Source organism: Lepidochelys kempii, chromosome 7 (genome assembly GCF_965140265.1).
Source record: "Lepidochelys kempii isolate rLepKem1 chromosome 7, rLepKem1.hap2, whole genome shotgun sequence".
Taxonomy (NCBI): Eukaryota; Metazoa; Chordata; order Testudines; family Cheloniidae; genus Lepidochelys; species Lepidochelys kempii.
The window spans coordinates 111790546-111816743 of NC_133262.1; the positions used below are offsets into that span (position 1 = coordinate 111790546).

Consider the following 26198-nt stretch of genomic DNA (forward strand, 5'->3'; position numbering starts at 1 on the left):
GTTAGGTTCCTTAGAGGCTAACCAATTTATTTGAGCATAAGCTTTTGTGAGCTACAGCTCACTTCATCGGATGCATTCAGTGGAAGTGAGCTGAAGCTCACGAAAGCTTACGCTCAAATAAATTGGTTAGTCTCTCAGGTGCCACTAGTACTCCTTTTCTTTTTGTGAATACAGACTAACATGGCTGCTACTCTGAAACAAGTTAGGTTGTGGACTCCAGGCAACGAGTCACTGTCACTGTCAGTGTCACAAAAGTTGCAACTCCTTGGGTCAAATACACCCTTATACAGTGAATATACAAATACAGTTGAGAAAGCAAAGAAATATTACAAGGAGTCTGGTGCAAATAAATCTGTTAGTCTTTAAGGTGCTACCGGACTCCTTCTTGTTTTTAGAAAATGAGTACTTGTGGCACCTTAGAGACTAACCAATTTATTTGAGCATAAGCTTTCATGAGCTACAGCTCACTTCATCGGATGCTTGTTTTTGTGGATACAGATTAACATGGCTACCCCCTGATACAAAGAAATGTTGCCACCTGCTGGTCTTTTAAGTTATTTTGTCACTTCTATCATATTAATATACTATCTTTAGGACATATCTTAGTACCATGTGTGGCTGTGTGAGGTATCCCCATTTTGATGGTTCTCAACTATCTGCTGTGTTCTTCACTTCCCAAACATTAATTTTTTGAATCATACTTTACTGACCACAAGAAAACAGGATCAGAGCACAAAGACACCAGTTACATAAACCCATTATGCTCAAGTGACTCTTAGCTTTAAAAAGTAACTTAAAATTCACAATATTTTTTTTACCATAAGAGTATTTATGAAATAAGCAATCTCCGCCCCAACAACACGGATGTTGTTCACTGCACTGATGTATATGCCTTTTGCACCTTCTGCCCAGTCCACGGCAATGCAGTTCACATCTTCCACTTCCACTAGCAGCTAGTGTGTAAACAGAAAACAAAGAATGTACGAAAGCATACAGTAAAATACGGATTCAACTTAAACCTAAATGAATCATTTAGTAAATTGAGCATTTGGGTTGCTTGTTGTTTACAAAGGACAACATTTTACTGCAGCTCTTACACACATTAACCTGGGTCTTCTCATGAAGCACAATGTGATGAAAACTTTGACATTCATACAAACAGATGCCTGAACTTTAAAAGAGCACACTCAAAATATTTTTTCAATTTTTGTCGCCATAAACACTTATTTCAGATCAGAACTATAAACTGATTTATTGCAGTATACAATTTCTGGCTGTTTTGTTTTGTCTCTTCTGTAAACAGTTTAATGAAACCATTAATTTTTAAAGCTCTCTCTTCAATTCTGAAATAGGCAACTGACAGTGAGGGGCTTAGATCTGAGTGGGAGGCTTCTACAGCAGCTCGTAAAGTTAAGCCTGGTGACTTTCACACTGGAGGCTTACAAACGTCAGGGATATTACTCTCTAATTTCCCATCATAACTCAGCATTTACTATAATAAGAATGCAAACATGAAGGTTTGCACTGTGCTTCTATAGTCTGTCCTCTTCGCAAGGCAGTATGTCTGTGCTGACCCATGAACAGTGCAGAGAAGGAATCATGCCTTAGAGAGAGGATTCCTTCCCTGCTTCCTATTTTGTGCCACAGGACCAGTAATTAGATGCTGGTGGATTACTACAAACAGTTCAGCTGCTCTGCTTAGAGGAGCGAAGGCTCAACTTCCTGCTCTGGGGTGGGTTGGGGGTGGAAGCACATAGAGTGTCAGTTTGCCACTTTATGCCTAGACCCAAGGTTTGGGGAGGAGATGCAGGGGTTTGTGGGGTTCTTACTGCTCTCATTCCCCTCACCAGGTACATGGACCACATTGTAGCCTGGCCTTTTTTTTATTCAATGGATGAAGGTAAATTTGGGTCATATTATCCAGCGAGAGACACTGTATGGCGATCTCTTATTTTTTCCATTTTAAGGTTAGTATTTTGCATCAAGAGACAGTATAAAACAGCCTCCACTGAGAGGACATTGAAATATTTAGTTTCACTTCTCTGCTGTGTATTGACTTTTCAAGATATTTTTGGTTGTGGGTTGTTTATTTTTCTGAAATGTATAAGATGATTCCAGTAATTGCAAGTAGAGCTCTTTGGAAAATATTTTCCTCTAGAAAATTTCAAATTTACACTGAAAAACTGACCATTTTAATTCAGAAAAGTTCTATTTTCTGAAAACTCAAAATATCCCTTAGAAAACTGATATTTTTCACAGTCATTTTGTCAAAAGTCCAATTTTCCTTTGAAAAATAGTTTTGATGGTAAATTTTCGACTTGCCTTAACTGAGAGTTCTCGGTATGAATTGTGTACTAAATCAGGCCAGCATATTGGTATTACTGTAGATTCTAGCCTTCACATGCTTTATTCTTTCAGAAGGATCTACTCAAAAGCAAACTAACTTTTGGATAAAATTTTTTTTAACTTTTAATTTTCAGTTTTGCAAACAAGCATTGTTGAGTTCAAGAAATGTGTGTGTCTGTATACTCTGTCTCTCTCTCTCTCTCTCTCTCTCTAGTTTTAAAGTTTGTCCTCTCTTCTGCATAGGGTGTAGAAAGTAACAAGACCATCTGTTAGCTTCAGCACAGTTAACCAAACCGCAAGGAGCAAAAAAGTTATTAAGGCTATGTCTACACTATCACTTGTGTGGATAAAATTTTTGTCGGTCAGGGGTGTGAAAAAAACCACCCGTGATTGACATAAGTTGCAACCACAAAAGCGCTGGTGTGGACCGTGCTATGTCGGCTGGAAAGAGCTCTCTCCTGTCAGCACAGAGCGGCTACATGGGAGTCCTTATAGTGGCGCAGCTGTGCTGCTGTAAGGTCTGTAGTGTAGACACTACCTAAGTTTCAATATCAGAAAGTTTGGAACAATGTAGGCTTGGCATGAGATCAAAATAAAATTAAACACCATCTCAATTAGAATAAAAATCCAACTTCTCAGGCCAATTTGCTAAGATGCCAATACTACAAAGACTTACACATATGCTTCATGTTGCTCTCTCTGAGTGGGCCCATTACTCGCAGTGTGTAAAGTTAAGCAGGTGTGCAGGCCTTCATAATGTCAGGGCCTAAGGTATTATCTACTTCCCGGTTACACAACAGTTAGCTTGATCCTGAGTATAAACTGATTTCCCCTGGAGCCTTGTGCCATAGGCTCTCTCTGCTTTTGCAGATTGCTGTTTGTTGAGGCCCAGACTTTCCTCTTTTTATTTTGCTGTGTAGAAGTCCTACTTTGGGAAGAAATTTCTTTTTCTCTGTATATATGTGCATATATCATTGCTTTCCATTCATTTGTCCAAAGTAGAATTTACTCCGTTAGACTGATGGACATAAGGAGCCATAATAATTCTGCAAGACTGGGGCTAAATTTTCGGGCTGGCTTGTGAGTGGTGATGTCAGAGGGATAGTACCCTCCAGCTGAGAGGTGGCATAGCTGAGTTGATAGCACACTGCCCAGGAATTCAGATGACTAGGGTTCTATTCCAGGCTCTGCCACCAGTCTGCTGGGTGACTATGGGTAAGTCATTTTACATCTGTGTGCCTCGTTTTCCCCATCTGTTAAATGGGGATAATGACACTGGCTGCCTTTGTAAAACACTTTGACATCGATGGATAAAAGGAACTATATAAGAGCTAGGTATTAGTATTGTTACCTCCCCCAACCACCCAGGAAGGAGTGGACGCCACAAGAAATATAGGTTTTTCTTCCAAAGCTGGACTACTACAAAAACATATGCACATCCTTAAACCCAGCCCTGCATTTTCATTTCCTGTGAAAGCCATATGGAATGTACAGTCCAATTCACTCCCACACCCACGTTCGTGAAAAGGGCGAGGTGATTATTAAAGTTGTTACATATGGTTTAGCACCCCTTGCCCATTAGTAACATCAAGTGGTTGTCAAAACGCAAGCTTAATATTAGCGTTTAAGAAACAGCGATTGAATGTGGCTGCAGTTAAAGTTGGAAATTATAGGATATTCTCTCATACCAAGCACATCTTTACCACCCAGCCACGTTTTCCGGTGCTCATGAATCCATGAACAATGAAGCGAGTTTTCCTATGTGAGCAGAAATGTGAGTCTTTGATAGTTGAGGGATGTATTGCAGAGATCACCTGTTTTGAGCAAAAACAACAGTAATAAATATCATCCTCTGTTTTGTCATCTTCCAACTCTTCTTAGCTAGGAAATAAAAACAAAATATGGTCCAGATCGTCGCTTATATAGGATGCTATCTTCACTCCTGGAAACCCCTGGGTCTCATTGGCTCCCCACAGCTCCCTGCCTCTCTAACCTCAGTCACAGCATAGTTCCTGTTCTGTCCCTGGTGCTCCACACTACTCCTCTCTGTGTACAAAGAGCTCTTTATACAGAGCCAACCAGTATAAGATAATCACAGTGAGCAGTACCCCACTGAGTATCCTCCTCCCAGCTCCTGCCTGCCCCCTTACTGACCTATCTCCTGACTCCCCAATTCTGCAGGGCAACTGAAGAGTGGCTTTGGGAAGTCACAGGCGATGGAATCATTGAGGTCGCTCTCCTCTCCAAATATGCTGGTACAGCTCCGTGCTAGGTACAGTAGTGGAGGCCTGTTGTACATTAATTTAGTATGGCCCTTTCTTCTGCTGCCAAAATGATCTCTAACCCTCAGTTTGGCTTTTTAAACTAATGTTAGGTCTATGTTCTGGGTGTGTGGAGAGAGTGGGACTCTGAAGCATTCCAGGACAATGCCCCTACAAGCTTAGTTTGAGTCATTTGTATTCAATGCAGGTTGAGCTGCTGGGCAATAATACAAGGTACATGCTACCTGATTTAATGTACTGGATAGCAGTAATGTTTTGTGTAACCCACTGGTGAGGGTATGTTACATGTCCTCATGTGCTCTCTCGTAGCCCTGGCTAGGGAGCTTTAATAGCTCCTGTCTTTACCTTCTGAGGTGCCCAGTTGGGTCCCTGTTGTGTTGGCCAAGATGGGTGGCTGTCACATTTACACCGTCACAGCTTGTGAAGGTTGCACTTTTTCTGTTCATGCATAACACAAAAGGCAAAATGTTCAGAAGTTCCTAAGTCCCATTTTTAGAAGAGTCTTGGGCTTCTAAGTCTCACTGAAAGTCAATGGGACTTAGGCTCCTAAGTGCCTAAGTCATTTTTCTAAGTCACTGAAGTGTATTTTGAAAAGGTGACCCCCTGGGCACGTCTCACTTCCACCCCCAAAGTGATATAGCTCTGGCTCAGTGGGATGGCACTAGTACTACAGTGTCTCTGGGGTAGCAGCAGAAGCGCTGGCTTCCTCACGCTGCTCCACTGCCTCCCCCTGACCTGCAGGATGAGATGGCCGTTCATGCTCCATGCCCGTTCAGGTTTTGGCTTCTGCTGAAATTGCCAACAAGGGCACCCATTAGGGTGGTGGTTTGTATGATGAAGGCAGCTATGTTCTGGGGAAATGGACTGAGACCACAGACTTCACATAGGCCACCACAGAGGAAGAATCTTCATTTGAAGCTGAACTTGGCTGCAGTGGCTACAGGTATTTTCCCCTTGCAATTTCCCCAAGCCATTCTCCTCCCCTCAGTTCCACTTCTTCACTCATCTTCCCTTACTGGCTGCATATTTGAGTTTAAAATTATGTTGGCTTTAAAAGGCAGCATGGGTGGGAGGAATGAACACAGCATTGGGAGTGAGGAGCCTAATCCTGGTTCTGCTCTGGACTTTCTATGTGGTTTTTGGCAAATCATATAATCCCTGCCTCAGTTTCCCCATCAGTAAAATGGTGATGTTAGCTCTCCTATCTGTCAGGGGTGATTAAGCACCTAGAGCACTGCATAAATGCTATTGACTATTCAAATGTGTCTCCCAGTTTTCCTCAGAGAATTAAATGTGTTACAAACAGTAGTAGTCTACAACATTCGTAGTTCCTTGCACAGGAAAAGTGCCAGAAAAAGGTTTCATTTGTTTGGTTCATTTTTCAGTTTGTGCATGAAAATATTTCAGTTTTTACCCCCGTGACTTTAACCTCTGTTAGTTACTGCATCTAACAACAAGCTGACTCTTTATTCCCTGACTCAGTTTCTCATGGTGAGTGCCGCACTCTTCCTAGGGAGCTAGTGAACATTGGCAGGTGTAATTAATTTTTAATATTAAAATAGAGGTAGGTTCTCACTTGAGAGTTATTTCTAGTTTCTTTAGTGTAAAGGGTGAAGCTGATGTTCATACTCTCTGGAGAGTCGGGTAAACCTCCCAGAAATCTCCCTGGTATTCCAGCCCATGGCGGTTTATCTGAAAAGCAGCCAAGTCGTTGATAGCAAACTTTTTCGCCTGTAGCATACAAAGCAAATCATTAGTATTTTGTAATCCATTACAGTTAGATGGTGCATTGGAAGCTGCAACAACTTTGAAAGAAGCAGACACTGGGCTTTGGTTTTATGATTCATTTTGAAGTCCAAATTCTTTCTGTCAGTATTCGCTAATGCAGATAATAGAGTATAGATCTTAGTGACTCATCAAACACAATGAAAGACCAGGATACTTTTGTGGAAGCTTTTTTCCCTTAGGGTTGTAGAATCCTCATACAAAAGTAAAAGAAGAGACTTTAAAAACTGTGTGCTGGTGTTACTACTGCCAGCTCCTGACTCAAAAGAACAAGTGTATATGTCACAGTTCCCAGGTTAACTGCATCCCTGACCCTCCCTGGTCTTCGTGAGGGCACCCCACTTAGGTCTCAGGCTCTAGCCGTCACCTTTCTTGGACTGGGATCCTGTGATCTGCTCCCTCTGGACCAGGAAAGTAGCCTGCAGACTCCTGCAGTTCTCTTTGATCACCTCAGCAGAACGGCCTTCCCATCAGCACCTGGTCTCTCAGGTGCAATGCCAGGGTGAGCAGCCAGCTCTCATGGAGCACATTACTATTTATTCAGAGCAAAAGCATTTAAGAGAAAACATAAAAACAAACAGCTTCTATGCATGCCTCGCTCACCAGCTGTCACCCATCTTCCACACAGAGACCCTGATAGGACTAAAGTACTTTGGGCACTTTCATAGCACCTGTCTCTCATGCTCGCAGTCTCATGTCAGTTCTTGGACTGACTGTGAGTGACCCTCCCCTCTGATCAGGGCTGTCACTTGATACAGTTTCAAGTCATTTTGTATGAGGCTTCTTGGACCAGGTTGAACTAGCATATGCTATTTCCCCAGGGCCCAAACTTCAAAAGTCTGGTTACCTGCAATTTTTCAGCATTGGGAATTGCATTAATTACTCCCTACTGAGTTCAGCTCCTGCAGGATGCACCTTTTAGCTCACCTGTTGAGCCACCCCACCTAGCCATCCCATGAAGATACATGCAACATTTATAAAATTGATACAATATCAAGGGATTACAATCTTTGAATCCTGAACACTTATTATTTCCTTTGACTTTTCTGTTCATCGCAAACGCTGTTCCTGGGAAACGGTGCACACGTGTAAAATAAGTATGTCTATAGGACTTTGCAGAATCAAGGTCTAAAGGTGAACAAGGGGGTCTATGCATCGCGTGAGCTCTTATAATAGAACTTAAGTGGTTCACAGGCCTTTTGCTAGTTCTCGGCACCAAGTGAACTGCATCATAAGTCATATAGAATAAACTGAATGCAGAGGAAAATGAATTTCCGTTGTACCTACATTGATTTTTTATTTCATTTGAACATGACTAAATTCACCATGTTTGGTGTAGTTATTTATAAATATGGTATCTCACCTGCTGTTGGGTCTAGCAGATAAAATGCAGCAATCCAAATTCCAATCATCTAAAGTAAATTAAATATACATGTGAAGTTCAGGTAAAGCATTTTATTTGGATACTAATTGATTTAGATTTATTCATCTTGTAAAAAGTGTATAATACAACAGTATTTTCCCAGCGACCAATATAGCACTCAATCTAGCATGAATTTCTATGCATTCATTCCTTTATGTCTTGCAAAGTAAAGGTAGCATGTCCTTAAATGTGCCCTTTAATCTACTCCTGTTTCAAAGCAGGGTAGATCAAAATGCACAACAGAACATTTAGGGCATGGCTAGAGTGACCAGACAGCAAATGTGAAAAATTGGGACAGGGGGTGGAGGGTAAAAGGAGCCTATATTAGAAAAAGACCCAAAATCGGTACTGTCCCTATAAAATCGGGACACCTGGTCACCCTAGGCATGGCAGCAAGGTCTACATGGACACTTACAGCATGGCAGGCTACTGCAGGGTAGATTTACACCCCAGCTTGCTGCAACCTAAGTGCTCATGTAGCCAAGCATTAGTGTAAAGCTCTGTTTTCTTGATGTCTCCTCATCAGCAGATGCCCCTTTTTAGTTCACCAGTTATTTTTTCTGCTTTCTGCAATGTCGTTTTTTCTTAGATTAAAAATTCCAATTTATGTCTTACACTTAGCCTGATAGTGCATTCTATGCATCCCCCCCAACTCCCATTACCGTCCCTGGAGAATTTTGTGTGTGCGAGAAATGCAGGCTCTAACTTCGTGAGGGAATAAATTCTGTCTCAAGTAGATCTTGGAAATGTTCCGACAAAACAGCGTTTGAGCTCTGCCCCTCCTTGTGATTCTGCTTTCATCTCTATTCCCACTCCCAAGGCACTACGCAAGCCTACTCCCTTTATCTCCTCTGATACTGTGCCACAAACTTAGCACCCTCCCAGTTGCAGTCTTCCAACAATCCTCCACTTCAAATCTCTCTTCAAATCCTCTTCTCCCTCCCCACCCACATAGTTTTGCATACAAGGTGTTTGGAAGCCCTGGGCTCAGCTCCTGACTCCATGCCAGAGAACCTGGAAGCCCTGAGAACCCAGGTTTGCGCCAAGCCTCTAGGGGCTTCCAGGGTCCCAAGTCAGCTGGCTCCCGGGCTGCCCAACTTCCGCAGCCTGGTGAGCCAGTTGCCCCAAGAGTCAGGAAGCCTAGGGAGCCAGCAGGGGTCCCTGGCCTGAGCAGTCGAGAAACCCCGGCTGCTCCAGAGCTGCAGATCCTATAAGCTTTGTCAGCTGCTGAGTGAAAATGACACAAACTGAGAAGATTCATCTCCTGCCAACCACTAAATAGCAGCACTGAAACTGACTCAGCAGCTGCTGAGTCATGGGACCATTTTGGAAACACCTTGTTTTGGCCAGCTCTAATTTGAAGGCTTTTGATTATTCCATCATCTTCGAGGAGCTGGGTAAAGTCCGGAGGGGAACAAAAGACAGTGACATGCAAAACTTATTAGAGGGTCACACACTTTTTTTTTCTTCTGTGGGCTGAACGCTGGGCTCACACCAGGGGCTCCTAGTGTTATTTACCCCATCACATCACCCAAGAACCAGGGGTCATCCAATGAAATTAATAGGCAGCAGGTTTAAAAACAAATTTCTTTACACAACGTATAGTCTAGGGTGACTAGATGTCCCGATTTTATAGGGACAGTCCCTATTTTGGGTCTTTTTCTTATATAGGCTCCTCTTACCCCTCCCACCCCCATCCTGATTTTTCACATTTGCTGTCTGGTCACCCTAGCACAGTCAAGCTGTGGAAGTTGTTGCCGGGGATGTTGCGAAGGCCAAAAGCATAACTGGATTAAAAAAAAAGAGAAATTCATGGAGGATAGGTCCATCAATGGCTATTAGCCAAGATGGTCAGGGATGCAACTTCATGCTCTGGGTGTTCCAAAACCTCTGACTGCCAGGTGCTGGGACTGGATGACAGGAATGGATCACTCAGTAATTGCCTTGTTCTTGTCATTGGCCACTGTCAGAAGAAAGGATCCTGGGCTAGATGGCCCATTGGTTTGACCCAGTATGGCTGTTCTTATGTTCTTATGTTCCTTGCATTCTTCCATTCCCATACAAGCTCCTGATGTGGCCTCCCAACCTCCTCTATTTCAGGGACTCTTTGCAATCCCCCAACCCTTTATTCATGCCAGATTTAGCTCAGTATGCTTTAGGATTAATACACAGGACCAAATCCTCAGTTGGTGTATATCCGCTAAGCAACATGGCCTTTGAAGCTACAACAATTTATACCAGCTGAGGGTATGCCTAAGGATATGATATAAACAATTGTAAGCTCCTTTCTTTGGCCTTCTACTTCAGTCCCACCCCCCTCCAGTCCACATGGAATAGCTACTGGAGAACAGCAATGCCAGTGAATTTCCCTGTGTAGGCTGCCCTAAAAGTGGCAGTAAAAATCACAAATCCTCTCCTGCCAATTCCGTCACATCACACCCCTCTCAAATGCATATGCAGACTGACCCAGTCCCGTATGTATTTTAAGCTCCTTACTGCATCAGAACCTTTCTCAATTCTGCCCCTGTTTATAATTCTGCTATCATCTCTTCCTTTATTCACACCCGTGAGGCACTGCACAAGCCAAATCCCTTTGTCTCCTCTTACAGTGCCTCAGACTTAAAACACCCTCCCAGCTGCAGTCTTTTAAGCATTCTCCCTTTTGTCTTTCAAACCTTTTTTTATATCCTTGCTGCACTTCACCCCCCCCCCCCGTTTTGCCTACCATTTACTTAATAAGTGACGTGCAACAGGGGTATCCACTCTTGCACTGCAATTATTACATGCAAAATGGAGAGGAAGGAGGGTGTTAGGGGTAGTGCACCTGCTGGAGACCCAAGTTTAATTCCCTGCTCTGCCACAAACTTCCTGTGTGGCCTTGGGCAGTCACTTAGTCTCTCTTTCTCATCTGTATAATGGGTTTAGTAGTGTTGTCAGGGTAAATGCATAAAAGATTGTGAGGTGCTCGGATACTGCAGTAATGGGGGCCATATAAGTACCTAAGAGACATAGAACTACCTCTTTCCCTTGCTATATTGTTGTTCCTCTCTTTGGCTGCTGTCCTGGAATGGTTTATGCCAGCAGCTGTTGTGCTGTTTTCTGCTCTTTCTGCACAGATCATATTATAAATTTTCCAAAGCCGAAAAGACGTCTCTTTAAAGTGCTGCATTCACCAGATCAATACAATGTGTCTAAGTGTTCACCTGTTGTCTTTTATACTTCAGTTTAAGGCCAAGGATCAGATTCATTAGAAGGAAAGAGGTAAATAAAAACATGCCAGATGATTGCAGTTAATGTCTTTGAAAACTCAAAACAAAACCCTTGATAATGGAAATACCTGACAGTACAAAGTTCTCGGCATACCACATGTCCCCTCTTACCTGTGTGAATACCCAGTTCACCTCTAGAAAATGACTACTTGGAAACACACCGGCCCACTCCTTAAAAGGAATCTGAGAATAGCCTCTTCTCTAGGCACATCCACCCTCTGTAGCTCAGGTTGGAGATAGCACAGTAGGATCCCAAATAGCTGCCCAGACTCTTCCAGACACTGAAAACTGGTGCACAGAGAATTGCATGGTTTGCTGGTGACATGAATAGTGAAGTAATCTGTACAGGAAGTGGAGGACTTCATCCCATCTGTAAATGCTGCCTACTCCTTCCATGTGATTGTACAGTGCTTAGCACAGTGATCCATAATTGCTATTAGGATTACTACAATGCAAAATATAACAGAGAAGAGAGCATCTTGACTTTGGCCAATCTCCTCTTCCTGTCTACCCACTAGGAATTGTATGGGGAAGTTCTCCAGGAGGTAACTTACCTTAAATAAAGGCTCAAGATGACATAAATTTAAAATTAGGCAAACCAGCCATCCCATGGAGCAGAGTGCTTTGGAACTTCTTTGAGACTCTCCTCCTCCAAATCAGCGGACAGAGTAAAAGCAATAATTAGGTCAGGGTAGAGCATTCATACATATCACTTTGTCCGGTGTAGGTAAGAAGGGAGGCTTTCAAATATCTGCCGATCTCCTAAATTATGTTGGAGTCTCTGGATTGAAGCAGTGACCCAGAATAGGTGCTAGGGGATGTTTTTCTGAGGTATTTGATGTGGGGGATGAGGGTACAAAGTGTACAGGCATTTGCTTACTGTTGGAGACCATGTGCCAGGCGTTGGGATTTTAAGAAATTAATGTTATAACCTGATGAAGAATCAGATACAATTAATATGATGGTAACATAGGACAGAGGAAAAGGGGATATTAATCCACAGCTACTTGCTTGGGCACGGATCATAGTCGAATGGACTCAGATAATGTAGTGATGAAAAAAACTCATTCAGTTATCCAATTTTTCATCTTGCCAATGTAAGATTGTTCCATTCAGCATTTTGTCTAGTCTAGTTTAATGTCCTAAGTAAGGAGGATTCAACCACTTCCTTGCACTGGGATTCATGGATTTTTAAGGCCGAAAAGGACCATTATGATAATCTATTCTTGACCTCTGCATAGCACAGGCCATAGAAGAGTTTGGGAGATGTTTGTGCTACCTGTGGATTCTTCCACTAGTTTATAGTCATTGACTAAGATTTCTTGCCTCTTCTTTCTTTCTAGTGGCTCTTTCTCTCCTTTCTTCTTGGTCAGTAGTTAGGTTACTGTTAATCTCTGGCCTATTCTCAGTCTGCTTGTCAACTAGCCATCCTTAGATGCAGGATACCTTTTAGTGGCAACCAACCTGAATCTGAATGTCTCCATAGATGATTGCGTAATAGAATTGTTTCTAGTTGCCACATTCTTCCAATTAGTATCTCCAAAACAATCCCATTCATTCTTTAACTCTGACAGTACTTTACTTCATGCTTTATCTAATTTTGCTTCCTCAGTGACTTCAAATATTACTCATCGCTAGAGCTGAGTGTGAAATAGTTCTCCCATCCAGCAACATTTTTTGAGATTTCAAATATGTTCCTGTTTTGCATTGGGATGAAACTAAGACCTTCCGGCATTTTTCACAAACAGAGAGACAGACACAGAATAGCTAATAGCCTGATGCTCCAAATCCAACACCGCCAGGACTTAAACAAGGCACGCTCACATCCCGGGTAAGTGCTCCAATGACTAGGCTGGGGTGGTAGTGGATCTTTCTCAGAATCTCCTGTTGGAGCTATTCCACTCTGTATAAATAATTAATTCATCATTGGGCTAGAGTACAAGCAAGACTGACTATAGCACAGTAGTTTAGTCACTGATGTGAAAAACCAGGGTTCAAGTCCTTGCCCTAGAGCAGGGATTTGAACCTGTGTCTCCCATTTGCCAGGTGATGTGCTAACCAGGAGTCTGATGGTCAGAGGCACACACTTTAATCCTAGACACGAGAAACCTTATGATGAAAGTTTTGTTGACTGTGAGCCTTTCCCATGAAAAGCTTTGGTTTTGACAAATCAGTTATATTCTGATGAAAACATGTTTCATCAAAAAATTCCCAACCAGTTCTACTTGTGCCCCTATATATTTGACTCTGAAAAGGATCCAGATTACAGATATAGCTTTTCTGGTCTTCTTTCAAATTGGGACAGCATCCCCCCCTCTGAATCCCAGTTATGTTACATTATCTCTCCAAAGGAGACTCATCACTTGTTGGGATATGTCAGTGTTTAGACCCTGAAACCTCTTCCTTTCAGAGCTTCCACGGGTAGCCCTCAGAACTCGTTTGTTTGCTTCTCACATGTTGGCTGAGTCACTCTGCCATCCCTGTCTCAGATACATCCCTTGGTTAGCAGTAATGGATTTCACTGTCCCCTGGCCCCTACATGGAAACAATCAAACATCTCACACTACCCTTCTTATTTTTAGTCACTTACCACTCTAAATCCAGCATATACTCTTGCTTTGTAATCTCTGTTCAGATCACTCCCTCTGGAACACTGGTTCCTGCTCTCTTTCCTCAGACTATCCTCTTCTTGGGTGTGGACCTAACCATAAAGTGCCTAATTATGTATTTAGTGCGGGGGAGTGTGAATCTTTGTGATGATCATACAATGAGAGTATCCTTGTTCCACCCTTTCCTGTCTTGTCTTTTTTCTTACCATCTCCAGGGATGAAGCAACCCCCAGCTTCCCCCAACATTAGGGGGGCACAAAGGAAGCAATTTAGGGCAGGTCTACACTAGAAGTACTACGTAGGTACAGCTGCACTGATGCAGCCTTGTCGCTGTAGCATCTCTGGTGAAGACGCTCTGTGCCGACAGGAGACACTGTCCTGTCAGCATAATTACCCCACCTTCGTGAGTGGCAGAAGCTCTGCTGGCAAGAGAGCGTCTCTCACCGACACAGCACTGGTGTGGACAGAGCTTAGGTCACTGTAACTTGTGTTGCTCAGAGGGGTGTCTTTTTCACATCCTGGAGTGGCTTAAGTTAAATTGACTAAAGCAGTAGTGTAGACTTGCCCTTAGCAAAGACAAGAGGGTGTGTATTGTGTATGGAGCCCTATATAGGGAACAAGACACTAGGTAGGTGAACATGGTGTCCTACTCCAGAAGCAACTAACAGGCTCAAATGGCTTTGCCTAAAAAGCTGTGGAGCAGCGAAGGGAAAGTAACTTAAATAACAAGTGCACTGAGTGCCACACTGGTTCTTTCTTGCTTGTTCCAGGACAATGGGAAGGCAACATGTGACACTGAGAGATTTAGGATATTAAATCTGGCCAGGAGGGGTCGGAGTCTTGGCAAACTGAAAAAGGTCCTGTGCTGAGGAGCAGTAATCACGTTTTCCTCATTCAGGCTGGGGATTGGGTAGAGGAACCTCCTATTAGAGGAAGTTAATGATTTATAGGGTGGTGGGAGGAAAGATGGTAAAGGTAATCACAGAAATATTCAATTGTACTACTCATGGAGGAGGGAAGAGCCAAGCTCCCACAAGCGGATGCTAAGAGGGAGAGAGCTCTTGCTCCCGCTCCTGTGCATAATTGATGTCCCACAGCTGTGGTTTGCATTGATTTTGGCTGAAAATGGCAAAAAGCATCTTTGGCTCCAAATTGCCTCTTCCAAGCCATAAGCATCACCCTCACGATCTAACCTCACTCCCTTTGCAACCTCACTATTTTCTCTCAATTCCAAAGTCCTGGGACAAAATTGTGAAGGGAGTATTATTTACTCCTGAGGGCATTCTGTGCAAAAAAATTTAAAAATTCTGCACCAAAAATATAAAAATTCTGCGCACAATATTTTAAAATTCTGCAAATTTTATTTGTCAAATAAATATGGAGGCTCCAACATAGCAGTGGGAAGTACAGACTACTGGCTGCACAGAGATGGGAGATAACTGTGCAGCTCCCCTCTGGGACATGGACTCAGGGTTGGATGCAGCCTCACCACTGACATAGCACAAGGACCAGGCCTGCCTCAGAAACATCCCAGGGCCCTGCCCCTCTGTGCCAGGTGCACCAAGTGTGGAGAGGCAGGCTCAGCAAGGCAGGATCCAAGTATGGAGGGCTTAGTGTGGGGTGATCCAGGTGTGGGTTGAGAGGGTTCTGTGTAGGGCAAACTGGCTGTGGGCGGCTCAGTAGGGTATCTGGGTTTGTGGGGGATCTGGATGCACAGGGGCTTGTTGGGGAGTTCTGGGTGTAATGGTAATGGGACTCTGGAGGGGTTGTGGCATGCAGTTAAACATTTTATTTCCTGTTAATAGAGAATCCTGATGTTCAGGGTTCTTGCTATCAAAGGAGCTCATTTTTATGCATCGTTATCTGCAAAATGGATTCTCTCCTTTAACATTGTCCCATGGAGACGCACACAAATTGAAGGCAGTAGGATAAGTGGCTCTAAAATATTATTAGATTTTTGGTACAGTAATTTAATATTCTGGATTATTTATTTACTATTGCTGTTCACTTCTTCCATGGAACTAAAAGGAACATATAAAGTTCAAGGATCTCATGTTTTTTCACCTCCCACAGTAACAGAAGAAATGTCATGCGTATAATAATAACCTCCCCACACACTGAAAGCTGAATTTTCTGTAATAATTGTGTTAGTAATTTTTGAGAGTATCCTCAGCTTATTCTTTGCACCAAGGAAGAACTTTGGACGAAGGTTTTTGTTTTGTTTTTAATTTTAATAAAATATTTTTCTATTGTAGTTCCAAAAAGCCAATACAATGTTAAAAATAAAGAAAAATCAATAGTAATAACTGAAGTTGTTGAATCCAATGACAAAAGCTGCCTCTAAAGTTAGCATTTTATGGGGTAACAAAGAGAATGCAAATTGCACAGTAGAGGAATATGCCCTCAAAAAACATACTTAGAGCACAGCTGTTCAAAGAGTAATTGTCTTTTTCAACATGGCAGCAAAATGCATCACGTAGCACACCATGAAATTATAAATTATAGATAAGATTTAATTCATTATAAAATGTAGGCTTACTTTATTTTGCCATTTACAAGGTATGAACTTCTTGACTGGTTATCTTTTTCCAAGGCAAATCTTCCTGTGATTAGATCAGGCCTTTATAGCCTCAGACTAGTTCCAAAAATTTAAAATGACAGCACCACACAAATCTGAAACCAAGTTACAATTTTAAAATTTCAAAAGAGGGAGGTGGAAAGAGAAGACTGTGATACAGCAATAGCTGGTAACTGTCAATTCTTTATTAAAAGTACCTGTGATAAGTTCACAGGTACTAGCAGGAAAGATCAGTACTTTCACCCAAGTAATTATTACACCATTATCATAATCTCATATTGCAATAAGGAATGTAATAAATCTACTTTTGATCTACTTGGGGAAGATACTTACCCTCTCTATACCTCAGTTCCCCATCTGGTCTTCTAGGTGCTACTGTAGTACAAATAGTAAAAAACAACAGGAACCATTCCCAATGCGTCCGAACTCCTCCCACTCTAGTGTATCTCAAAAGATCTACAGGAGAGGACTCCTCATATTAGGAAAATCCAAAGATTCACAGGAATGGGGTCCTGCCCAAGTAGATTTCCTAAGTTAGACCGGAGTAGGTTCCTTGGTTGTGCAGGTCTCTATGTCTGGTTAGTGGATGCACTGATTTACTGTATCTGAGCATGAAGTCTGCTGATCTGGTCAGCACTGCTGCCGGCTTCCTAAGCTGCTTCCATTCCTCTGGCAAACCTCATAAGAAGTGACTGGATTTAGACATTTCTAGATATGCTTTTTCGACTCTCAGGTTTGGCCTTGCAGACTAGATCTCATTAAGATCTTGCCAATAAATCTTGTTTGAAGTATTCCAGACAAGCCAGTAGTCAGGATCCGGTAGTAAAGTAGTTGCAAGAATTGTCACATAATGATTAATACTTATTATTTCTATGTCCCATATTTTAAAAATGGCTTCTTGAAATGGTCTCACACCAGGTTAAAAAAAAAAAAAAGGCTTGCCACAGACCACATACACCAAGTTCAAAGCTGAAAGGACTTTTATGGGGGATTTTAGATAGGAATCAAAATTTGGTTTATAACAGAAACAGTGTCTGCCTTTTCAACATTCTCTGTTAGTTCATCTTATAGATAGGCAGAATCTGAATACCTTCAAACTTTGGGAAAAATCCAAACTATGCAGCTCAAGTCTACCTCTAATATGAACAGATGCTGAAATTCTGATGAGGAGGATAGAGATTTATGGGACATGTTCTCACATTCCCCTCCTTTGTGTTCTTTGTGGGAGGAAAATAAACATGATCCTAAGAACTGATTAAGCCTGTAGCTGTAGAATTTCTGTGACAGGTGATCTTAATGGTCTTTCCAGAGTTAGTAAGCCACATCAGTTGTTTGTATAGAAAATTCAGCTTGATTGCTAAAAGACACACGATCATATTTTGGAAGACACCAGGGATGTTTAACATATCTGAATACTTCAGTGTTGTTCTGGCTAATGAGATGAGCCATGCTCTGTGAATACAAAGGGTTGGGAAAAGATCCTGGTTGTCCACCAAATCCAGCAGAGATGGATGAAGCCGACCACAGCAAGAACAAGGTGGCAACAGCAAATTTGTTCTAGAGGAAAATGAGAAAAATCAAGTGCCATGCATTGCATTAGGCTGGCCTGATACGTCATCGTTCCCAGCAATGACCAGGTTTTATTTCCATGTACATGTCTGACTACATATCTGGATACACCGTCCTGCCAATTCTCAACAGGCTTTTGAAGGTATTGCCAAAAAGTAGCTTTAAACATGTGCTTCAGGAAGAAAGGTCATATCTCAGATAATTCTAGTCCAACTTCGGAGGCTTTTATTTTCAGTAGACACTATTCAGAATACTGGTGTAGAAGCAGATGTTCCCAGGACAACCATGGGAATTTTCTGGGCATGTTTAGTTGCCCGGGAAAAGGGGATTAAGAAGAGATGGTGCAGCAGTCACTCTCAGCATGAGTTAGCATATTTGAAGCTCCTATGCTTACAAAGTACGTTCGGAAGGGTAAAGGTTTAAAGACAGTCTTTTTCCATTTTAGTATTTGTTTTCACGTTGATACAAAAATGGAACGAAACCATTCAGTTACAGCATTGGTAAAATATCTGTTATGTTCTATTGTCATTAGCTGAGCTTGACAGGAGTTTAGCTCCCCTGTGAAGGAGTGGATAGGGACAATGAATGATTTTGAAAACACAATGTTAGTGCTTTTGCAGAGAGCCAAGTAAATAAAGCTCTAGTATTTATTGAAGGAACCTTGTTCGAAATCAGTTTGCCACTGAACAAATGAAAGAAGATTCTGTGGTTCCGTGTACTATGGTCGCAGGAACTACAAACACAAAGTTTCCATCTATATGTTAGCAAGGTGTAAGAGTTTGCCAAACTCTAAGCTGCACAATGACTTTGCTACAAAACATAGATCTGTGAACAAAAGAAAAATATAAGTAAATGTATTTCAGTACAACTGGAAATTTTCAAAGCAATGGCCGCAGTTACTAAACATGGAATCTATTCACTTTTTTAATGTCGTGTCAACATACTGGTTATTCTGCCTCAAAATATTTGCTTTTTCTAAAAATACATTGTTTTTTAAATGATCAGAATAAATATTTTAAGGGTCACCAGGTAGGATTTAACTAAACTATTCCAAAATATATTCACCCTCAGGTCAGCCCAAACATGGAAAATTTCAGCCCAAGAGGGAAACATAACTTTCCCATATGCCTAAACCAAAATTGCAAATCTGAATTCTCCTGTATCTGGGGTAAATCTGGATACAATTCATGGTTGGCTGTGAGATCCAAAATGGTCAGAATCAAAACCCTGTACCCCGTGGAGGATTAACACACAGGCCCATGACGCTGTGCCTAGGGGCCCCAGCCAATTTGGGGCCTTTGCTGGAGTTCTGGAACCTGTGTAGATGTGGGGGGGTCACTGGCACTGGAACTCTGGCCCCGCCCCTTGTTCCTCCTTTTCCCCCCGGGGCCCTGCCTGCTGGCTAGGCCAGAAGCCAGAGCCAGGCCATGGCAAGAGCTTTCTGGGGAGCTCTGGACCCTTCACCTCCCTGGACGGAGGGATGGGGGGCCTGAGAACAGCCCCCGGCCTGTGTCCCCGCCCTTTGAGGCGCGTTCCCAGGGCAGGTGGAGAGTCCATAGCTCCCCACAGTAGCCTGTTCTCCCTGGGCAGCTCTTACCACGGCCCAGCTCCGGCTTCTGGCCTGGCTAGGGGGCAGGGCCTTGGGGGGAATAGTAGGAGAAGGGCCCCATAGCGAGAGTGGGGCTAAGGCCCACCTCAGCCCTCCACTGGGAAGAGTATGGCACCGCTAGCGGGGCTGCACTTTGTGGTGGGGGAACTGATTTCCTGCTGCAAAGCACAGCCCCTGCTGCTCCATGCTGGCCTGAGGCTACTATGCCCATGTTAAAAAATGCATAGGCATGACCACCCTGGCTCCCCTGGGGTGTGGGAGGCCCAATGTTCTTTGTGCTCAGAACCCCAATAAATCTTAATCCGCCTCTGCAACACCGACAGACCCCAGTCGTCAGCAGGCAGGATTGAACCTGGGATCTCTGGAGCTAAATGCGTGAGCCTCTATTGCGAGAGCTAAAAGCCACATAGCCTTAGCTAAGGCTGTGGAGCAGACTCATTAATCTCTCTCTAAATGGTCTTGGTCCAATAGATGGGACAGAGTACTACACCCAGGAGGTGTGTGGGTTACACCTGGACCAAACATACCTCTGAATGGGTAAAATTTGCATCCGAGCCTTAATTTCATGGATGCAGCCTATTTGTTGTCATGAGAAAATCACAATGGATGTAAAATTTGTTACTTGAACCATCATTTTCACTGCAGAAGAAACTACAGAAATACAGCTGGTATGTGTACTTACACTTGCCCATCTTTTCCAGACACGACTGTAATGTTTTCTGCTCCCATAGTGCCCCTGCAGATACACAGGGGATGCTTTTCTCAGAAAAACTCGACTTTTGAAATGTTCCCCTGAATTTCTGTATCAATGTAGTTTGCATAAGTGTTGCTAAAGGAAAAAATATGCAAGGAAAGTGATACTCCATGTTCTTCAACATAGTGAAAAGAAAATTTATCAGCATAGTAATGCATCACTGGGCAACCTTCTTTGGGACATGGGAAGAAGGATCCCTTTTTTGAAATAAGAACATCTATTAATAAGTATTATTTTCTTTTCATCTCAACTTTTATAATATTTGGAGTCAGGATACCTTGGTTCAGTACTTAATCCCAGTTTAGAGGTGCTCTTTAAAAATCAGAAGAGGCAGAAGTGCTTGCTTCTGAGATCAAATCATTTCCCTATTATTTATGGATGTAGTTGACCCGTGAGACAGGATGGTCTGGTTAAGTCACTGGACAAGAACTCTGGAGACCTGAGTTTAATTCCTTGAGCTGCCATGGGCTTCTTGGGTGACATTGGGCAAATCGTTTAATCTACCCTGTGCCTCAGTTCCCTGCCTATAAAATGGGGATAGTAATTCCTTACCCCTAGAGGTGTTGTGAGGCTAAAAACCATTAATAATTGTGAGGCACTTAGATACTACAGCGATGAAGGGTCACATAAGTACCTAGATAGAGACTACAACAGAGAATAGTGATGAAATAAACTGGTTTTGGTCCCCAATCTTGATATCTGATCTGCATGCATGTGGGCCTTCTGCCTATGTAGAGTCCATTTTAAGCCAGTGGGGCCAGAGGTCTGACCATGTTGATGAGGACATTACTAACCATAAAAAAAGATGAGTGCACATAAGCTGAGTTAGTTTTTAAGTATTTATATTTAATTTCAGGAGGAAAATATTACTTACCACATTCAGACAGTAGAATTTTGTTGTTCATGAGTTATTGTGAAAAGTGTTCTTGCAGCAATAGCTATTTAGACATTAGAATGATAACAGGGCAAAATTGGGCATTGTGATCATTTCTATTATTTATTCTGCCATTCATGGAATTACTTTCCTCTCTGAAGTAAATTGCATAGAGTAGGAAAGAGCACTGGTTTTATTCTAATGCTGAATTATATCAAATTTCCAGGTTATTCTATAATATTGCTTCAAGGAACAATAAAGCTTCTTGTTGATCAGCACTGAGATAATCATTCCTTTTGTGAACAGATGGGGGGAAAGGATTACAGGCTGTATTCCCTATATAATTATCCCTCAATTGCATTACCAGAGTTCATTCATTAACGACCCAATCCTGCCAAGTGCTGAACATCACCAGTTCCCATTGACTTCCTAGTTTTCAGCACTTAGCAACTAATTTAGGCCCTGAACCATGAGTGTTTATATCCTGCATAAATGTTCATACAATCCTGTGCGTCTGTGGATGTACTTTCATTTATATAAACATCTAATCACATATGAAATCATACTCAGGCCCTGCCTCACTGATACCTGTTGACCATGAGTTCTGTTGTGAGCATTGGGCCTACAAATTGACCTGAATTATGAACTCAGCTGTAAAAAGTATGTAAAAGTTCATAAGATGTTACAGTAACATATAACAACAAATGCTGATGGGAAAAGATACGAAAAGTAGATAGAATAACTGAATTAGTTTTTAAACAAAAAGGCCTACTGATATAATTCAAGAACTGTGTTGAAATTAGGATTGTTAAAAATAGGAGATGTAGATCTGGAAATTAATGAGTTAAAATTGGTATGCTGGATATTAAGCTAATTGGTGGACAAAATAATAAGGGGCAGGGCTATTCCACCCATTGCTCCTTTTTGGAACCTCAAAAGAGAGAGATTTTATGGGGAATGAAAAAACAAAAAGAACAGATGGAAAGAAGAGAGGCTATTGGAGCAAGCCTCACAATCATGGCTGCCACCCCACCATTTCTGGGACCCTGCCTTTCCTCATCCTGATCCTCAGACATGTCCTGGCTAGAATGGGCCAGAGAGAGAGGGACCCAGATCATGTCGCCATCCCTATCAGCTCCATCTGAATCCAAAACACCATCTGGGATGACAGTTATTGCCATCTTTGATACCATCTAAAAGACTATCAAACAAGGGAAATTTTCCCTTCTGAAATTGGACTTTAACAACAGCAGCAACGACATCTCCAGACCATCTCAACTAACTTCTCTTTTCCCCAAAACAATACTTATTACCATCTTTAATACCATCTAAGAGACTGCCAACAGGGGATTTCTCCTTTTAAAAACTTGCTCCAGCTAAAAAGACAGGGAACAAAGGATGTCGTTAAAATGAAAGCTTTACTTAATACTTCACATTTCAAATGCTTTAATTGTTTTTCCTTCCTTTCTGTATCTTTAGTAAAAGTTTAAAAGGATTTTTAAATGCGTGTTTGCCATAGTGCGAAACAGGCTGACGTCTCTATATACCAAGCATCGGACTTTGTTTTACACTTGTTTAATGTTGAACAGTGACTCAGTTATGTTAACATCATTAGCTCATCTAAATTAATATAACAGTTTCATTGGTTAATTACGTATTTTAAATCCAATTATTTTCTTTTTAACTGTTTTAAGTGTACTTCCTTTTAATTGAGTGTTCCCTTGTTCCAGTATTTATATGAGAGTAAAAATAGGAGTGCGTGATTTTCTTTCTCATCATATTATATGCTCCTATTATTCCCTCTATTTAGTCATCTCTTTAAACAGTACTAACTCTTTTAATCTCTCTTCATGTGGATCTTCTTCTGTGTCTGCTGCTTCCTGCAGCTCCTATTGGCTGGGAATGGCGAACCGTGGCCACTGGGAGCTGCAGGGGGCAGTGTTCCCTCTAATTTCTGACAGGCCGTGTGTGCAAAAAATTTCTTCTGTGCAAATTTTTGAAGCAGAGGTCAAATTTGTTCGCCATGAGGCAAATGCGCCCAAGCGAGTAAAATGCTTATACATTTTAAAAAGTTTTAATTTGCAATTTGTGATGATAGTTTTACACCATGTTATTTTATAAATGTCTTTTTTAAATACTTAGAAAAAGGAAATTTAAGCATTCTTCATGAAGCAGAAGTTAGTTTTAAGCATTACGCTTTATGATCTTTTTATAGACAATCACAAGCATATATCAAGCACATATTAATCATGATCATTATCAGTCCATAGGCTTCTGTCCATTGATGTCCACTTTCACCTTTCATTCTATACACATGTCCGAAAAGATTTTGATAAACATATAATAAAGACAATTTAATAAGTATGCCATTATGTCAATTTATATGGGTTTTCAGATAGAGACATCATAAGTAAAAAAAGAAAAACAAGAGTTTGTGTTTTAAATTTAAAATATTCCTAAAAAAATCAATAAATGATTATCAGCCAAGAATAAGATATGTAATTACAAATGCATTTTAATTTCTTTATTGGTAAAAATGTCAAAGACGGCTAAACTAACCTTACTGTTTTTCCCTGCGATCCTTTTCATTTGCCCATTCAATATAAACTCTGTTCAGATCTATCAGTCCTCCATCCAGCTGGTAACTCTTAATGCACGTCAGCATGTCCAAACGATCTACTTGTAAACAATTCCATAGTTTGTTTTTTAGAGTGTTCATTAAGCTAAAGCCACGCTCACAGTCTGTACTTGATGCTAGGAATGTTCCTCCAATATCCATCAACTTTGCAAGATCCTGAAGCTGTTCGTTCTGGTGAGCAAATGTCACCATATCCGGAAAACTTAAAACCAATTGGCTTTTGATTCTTTCGGCTACTGCAAACTTGAAGTCATTGTACTGACTGATTATAACAATCTCTTCAGCAAGAAAGTCTTTGTATTTTGAACATAGGGATTTGACCTGATGAATTCCAAAAGTGAAGTCACACTTAATTATTGCTGCACAGTCAAAAGCGGACTACTCCTGGACTTCATCCTCTGGACACCTGTCTGCCAAATGTGCACACAAGTTGTTTATGAAAGTTTTATTATGGAACTGGTATCAATTTCATTATTTTCTTGAGAGCTCATATCTAAGAGAGCCTTAACTTTGTCACTCCATAAGACTGAATCTCCAAGGTACTGTCTTCTGATCTTGTTCAGTTTACCTCGTACAAGGTGAAATGCTTCAAGAGGTGTAAGGCCCCGTTCTGGAGCAGTGTGGATAGTGAAGCCAGCTCCGACAAAACATCTTTCATAACTTCTAATGTTATTCGGTATTCCATGGTATTCAGCTTTTTGTGGCAGTATTTAGAAACTGGATCAGTATCTTTGTCTTGCTCAAAATATTCCAGAAGAGGATTATAGTTGCGAATAATTGCTCTAAGTGCAAAGTGCCTAGATAACCAGCTCACTTCATTGCGTGGCCTGATAGCCACTGACTCACATTCAGAAGCATCCACTATTTCCTGAAATTTGCATTTTCTCCTAGATGACCAACAGAACACCGTGTGGACAGTTCTCATTAAGGTTTCGATGTCTCTTATCAGCTTGACCTCTTTCCATACATCAGAAATTCCCAAGTCTTCCCGGTGTGCAATGCAATGTTGCTGGACTAAGTGTGGAATATCACGTTTCAGCTGAGCCGCCACACCACTGAGTTTGCCCAACATCACAGAGGCAACATCAGATGTGAACATCACCATTTTCATTAGATCAAGTTGGTGTTTTTTATAAACTCTTTGATTGCAGACACTATTGAAACAGCATCATATTCTTGCAATCATAATAGTCCACCAAACGAAGTTTTATAGTCTGCAGAATTTATGGATCTATATTTAAAGTAGAGTATCAAGTATCTGTTAATGGATATATCAGTGCTTTCATCAACAGCTAGAGTATGAAACATTGCCGATGCTATTTCATGCATGAGGTCATTTTGGAAAATTAAAAAGCATAATTTTTACTTTTCCAGCTTGCTGGTATGTGCACATACTTTTCCATATGGTCATTAATATCCTGAACAGAAAACATTGAGCTGTTCATTTTAATAGCCAACAACACACTGTCAATAAGTACCTTGATTTCTTCTGGGTTTGAGTGCTTGCATTCAAGATTAATTTGCCTCCCCTGCTTTTCAGCTGGACTTTCAAGAATCATGCTAAGCAATCCGCTCTGTAAGGAAGGGTTTTCGTTTCTAAGTCTTGTAACACCATCTATATGAGACTTACTTGAAAGATGATGCTTTAAGAAATCCAACTTCCATACATTGTTCCACATTCTTCCTGTTGAAAATTCTCCCGAAGCTCTGGCATCTCGACAATATACACAAACCACTCCATTGTCCTCATCATATGTGAATATTTCACAAAGTTTGACAAGCATTACACTATGTGACTTTGGTGTAACCATCTCTATAGTCTCATACAGCCATCCAGATTTAAATGAAGTCTCTGTTCTTTTTACGCTTTAGACCTCTAGACAGTGACATTTTGGGATTGATTTTTTTACCAGATTGGTTTATTTAAAATTAATACTTTTACTATATGGCTACTATTTCAATGCGCTTAACAGCATGACTCGACAAAAGGGCAAATGGGAGATCATTCAGATCAGGATACCGGAAGTTTGTGCATAGCTCCGATCATGTCCATGCATCTGCGGCAAAAAAATGCGGGGAAATGGTAAAACATCATGAGTAAATGTATGAAGTCCAATGCCTTTGAAAGATTTCAATCACGAAAACAACACTCACCTTTGTTCATTTCTGGGAAATCTTTGCAGTTCCTTAGCAACTATGGCCAGGCATTTTGACTTATTCGCACGTACTTGAGTTTGTACACAGCCAAATGAACAGACTACAAGGAGATGTGTAGGTCCCGACTGTCCCGACATGATCAGCGTTCCACGTTCGAAATGCTGGCGGGGAGAGGTACGATTCATTGCCCTCCTTCCCCCCCACCCCCCTGCCAGCTAGTAGAATCTGGCTTTGTTGATAGATGGCGGGCGAACTATGTCAAAAGTCGCCTGTAAATGATATTTCGGCCTGGCTCCGATGTAGTA

General features: G+C 41.6%; 1 protein-coding gene across 1 annotated transcript in view; it reads right to left on the reverse strand.

The window, feature by feature from the left end:
- Nucleotides 1-24841, reverse strand: part of LOC140915215 (pancreatic lipase-related protein 3-like) — a 31352-nt gene extending 6511 nt beyond the window's left edge. The window contains exons 1-5 of the mRNA XM_073354788.1: nt 24305-24841; nt 7777-7825; nt 6205-6359; nt 4035-4160; nt 819-953 (exon numbers count right to left, since the gene is read on the reverse strand). Coding sequence (XP_073210889.1) covers nt 819-953; nt 4035-4160; nt 6205-6359; nt 7777-7825; nt 24305-24841 — 1002 coding nt within the window. The remainder of the gene's footprint in view (nt 1-818; nt 954-4034; nt 4161-6204; nt 6360-7776; nt 7826-24304) is intronic.
- Between the last annotated feature and the right edge of the window lie 1357 nt (nt 24842-26198).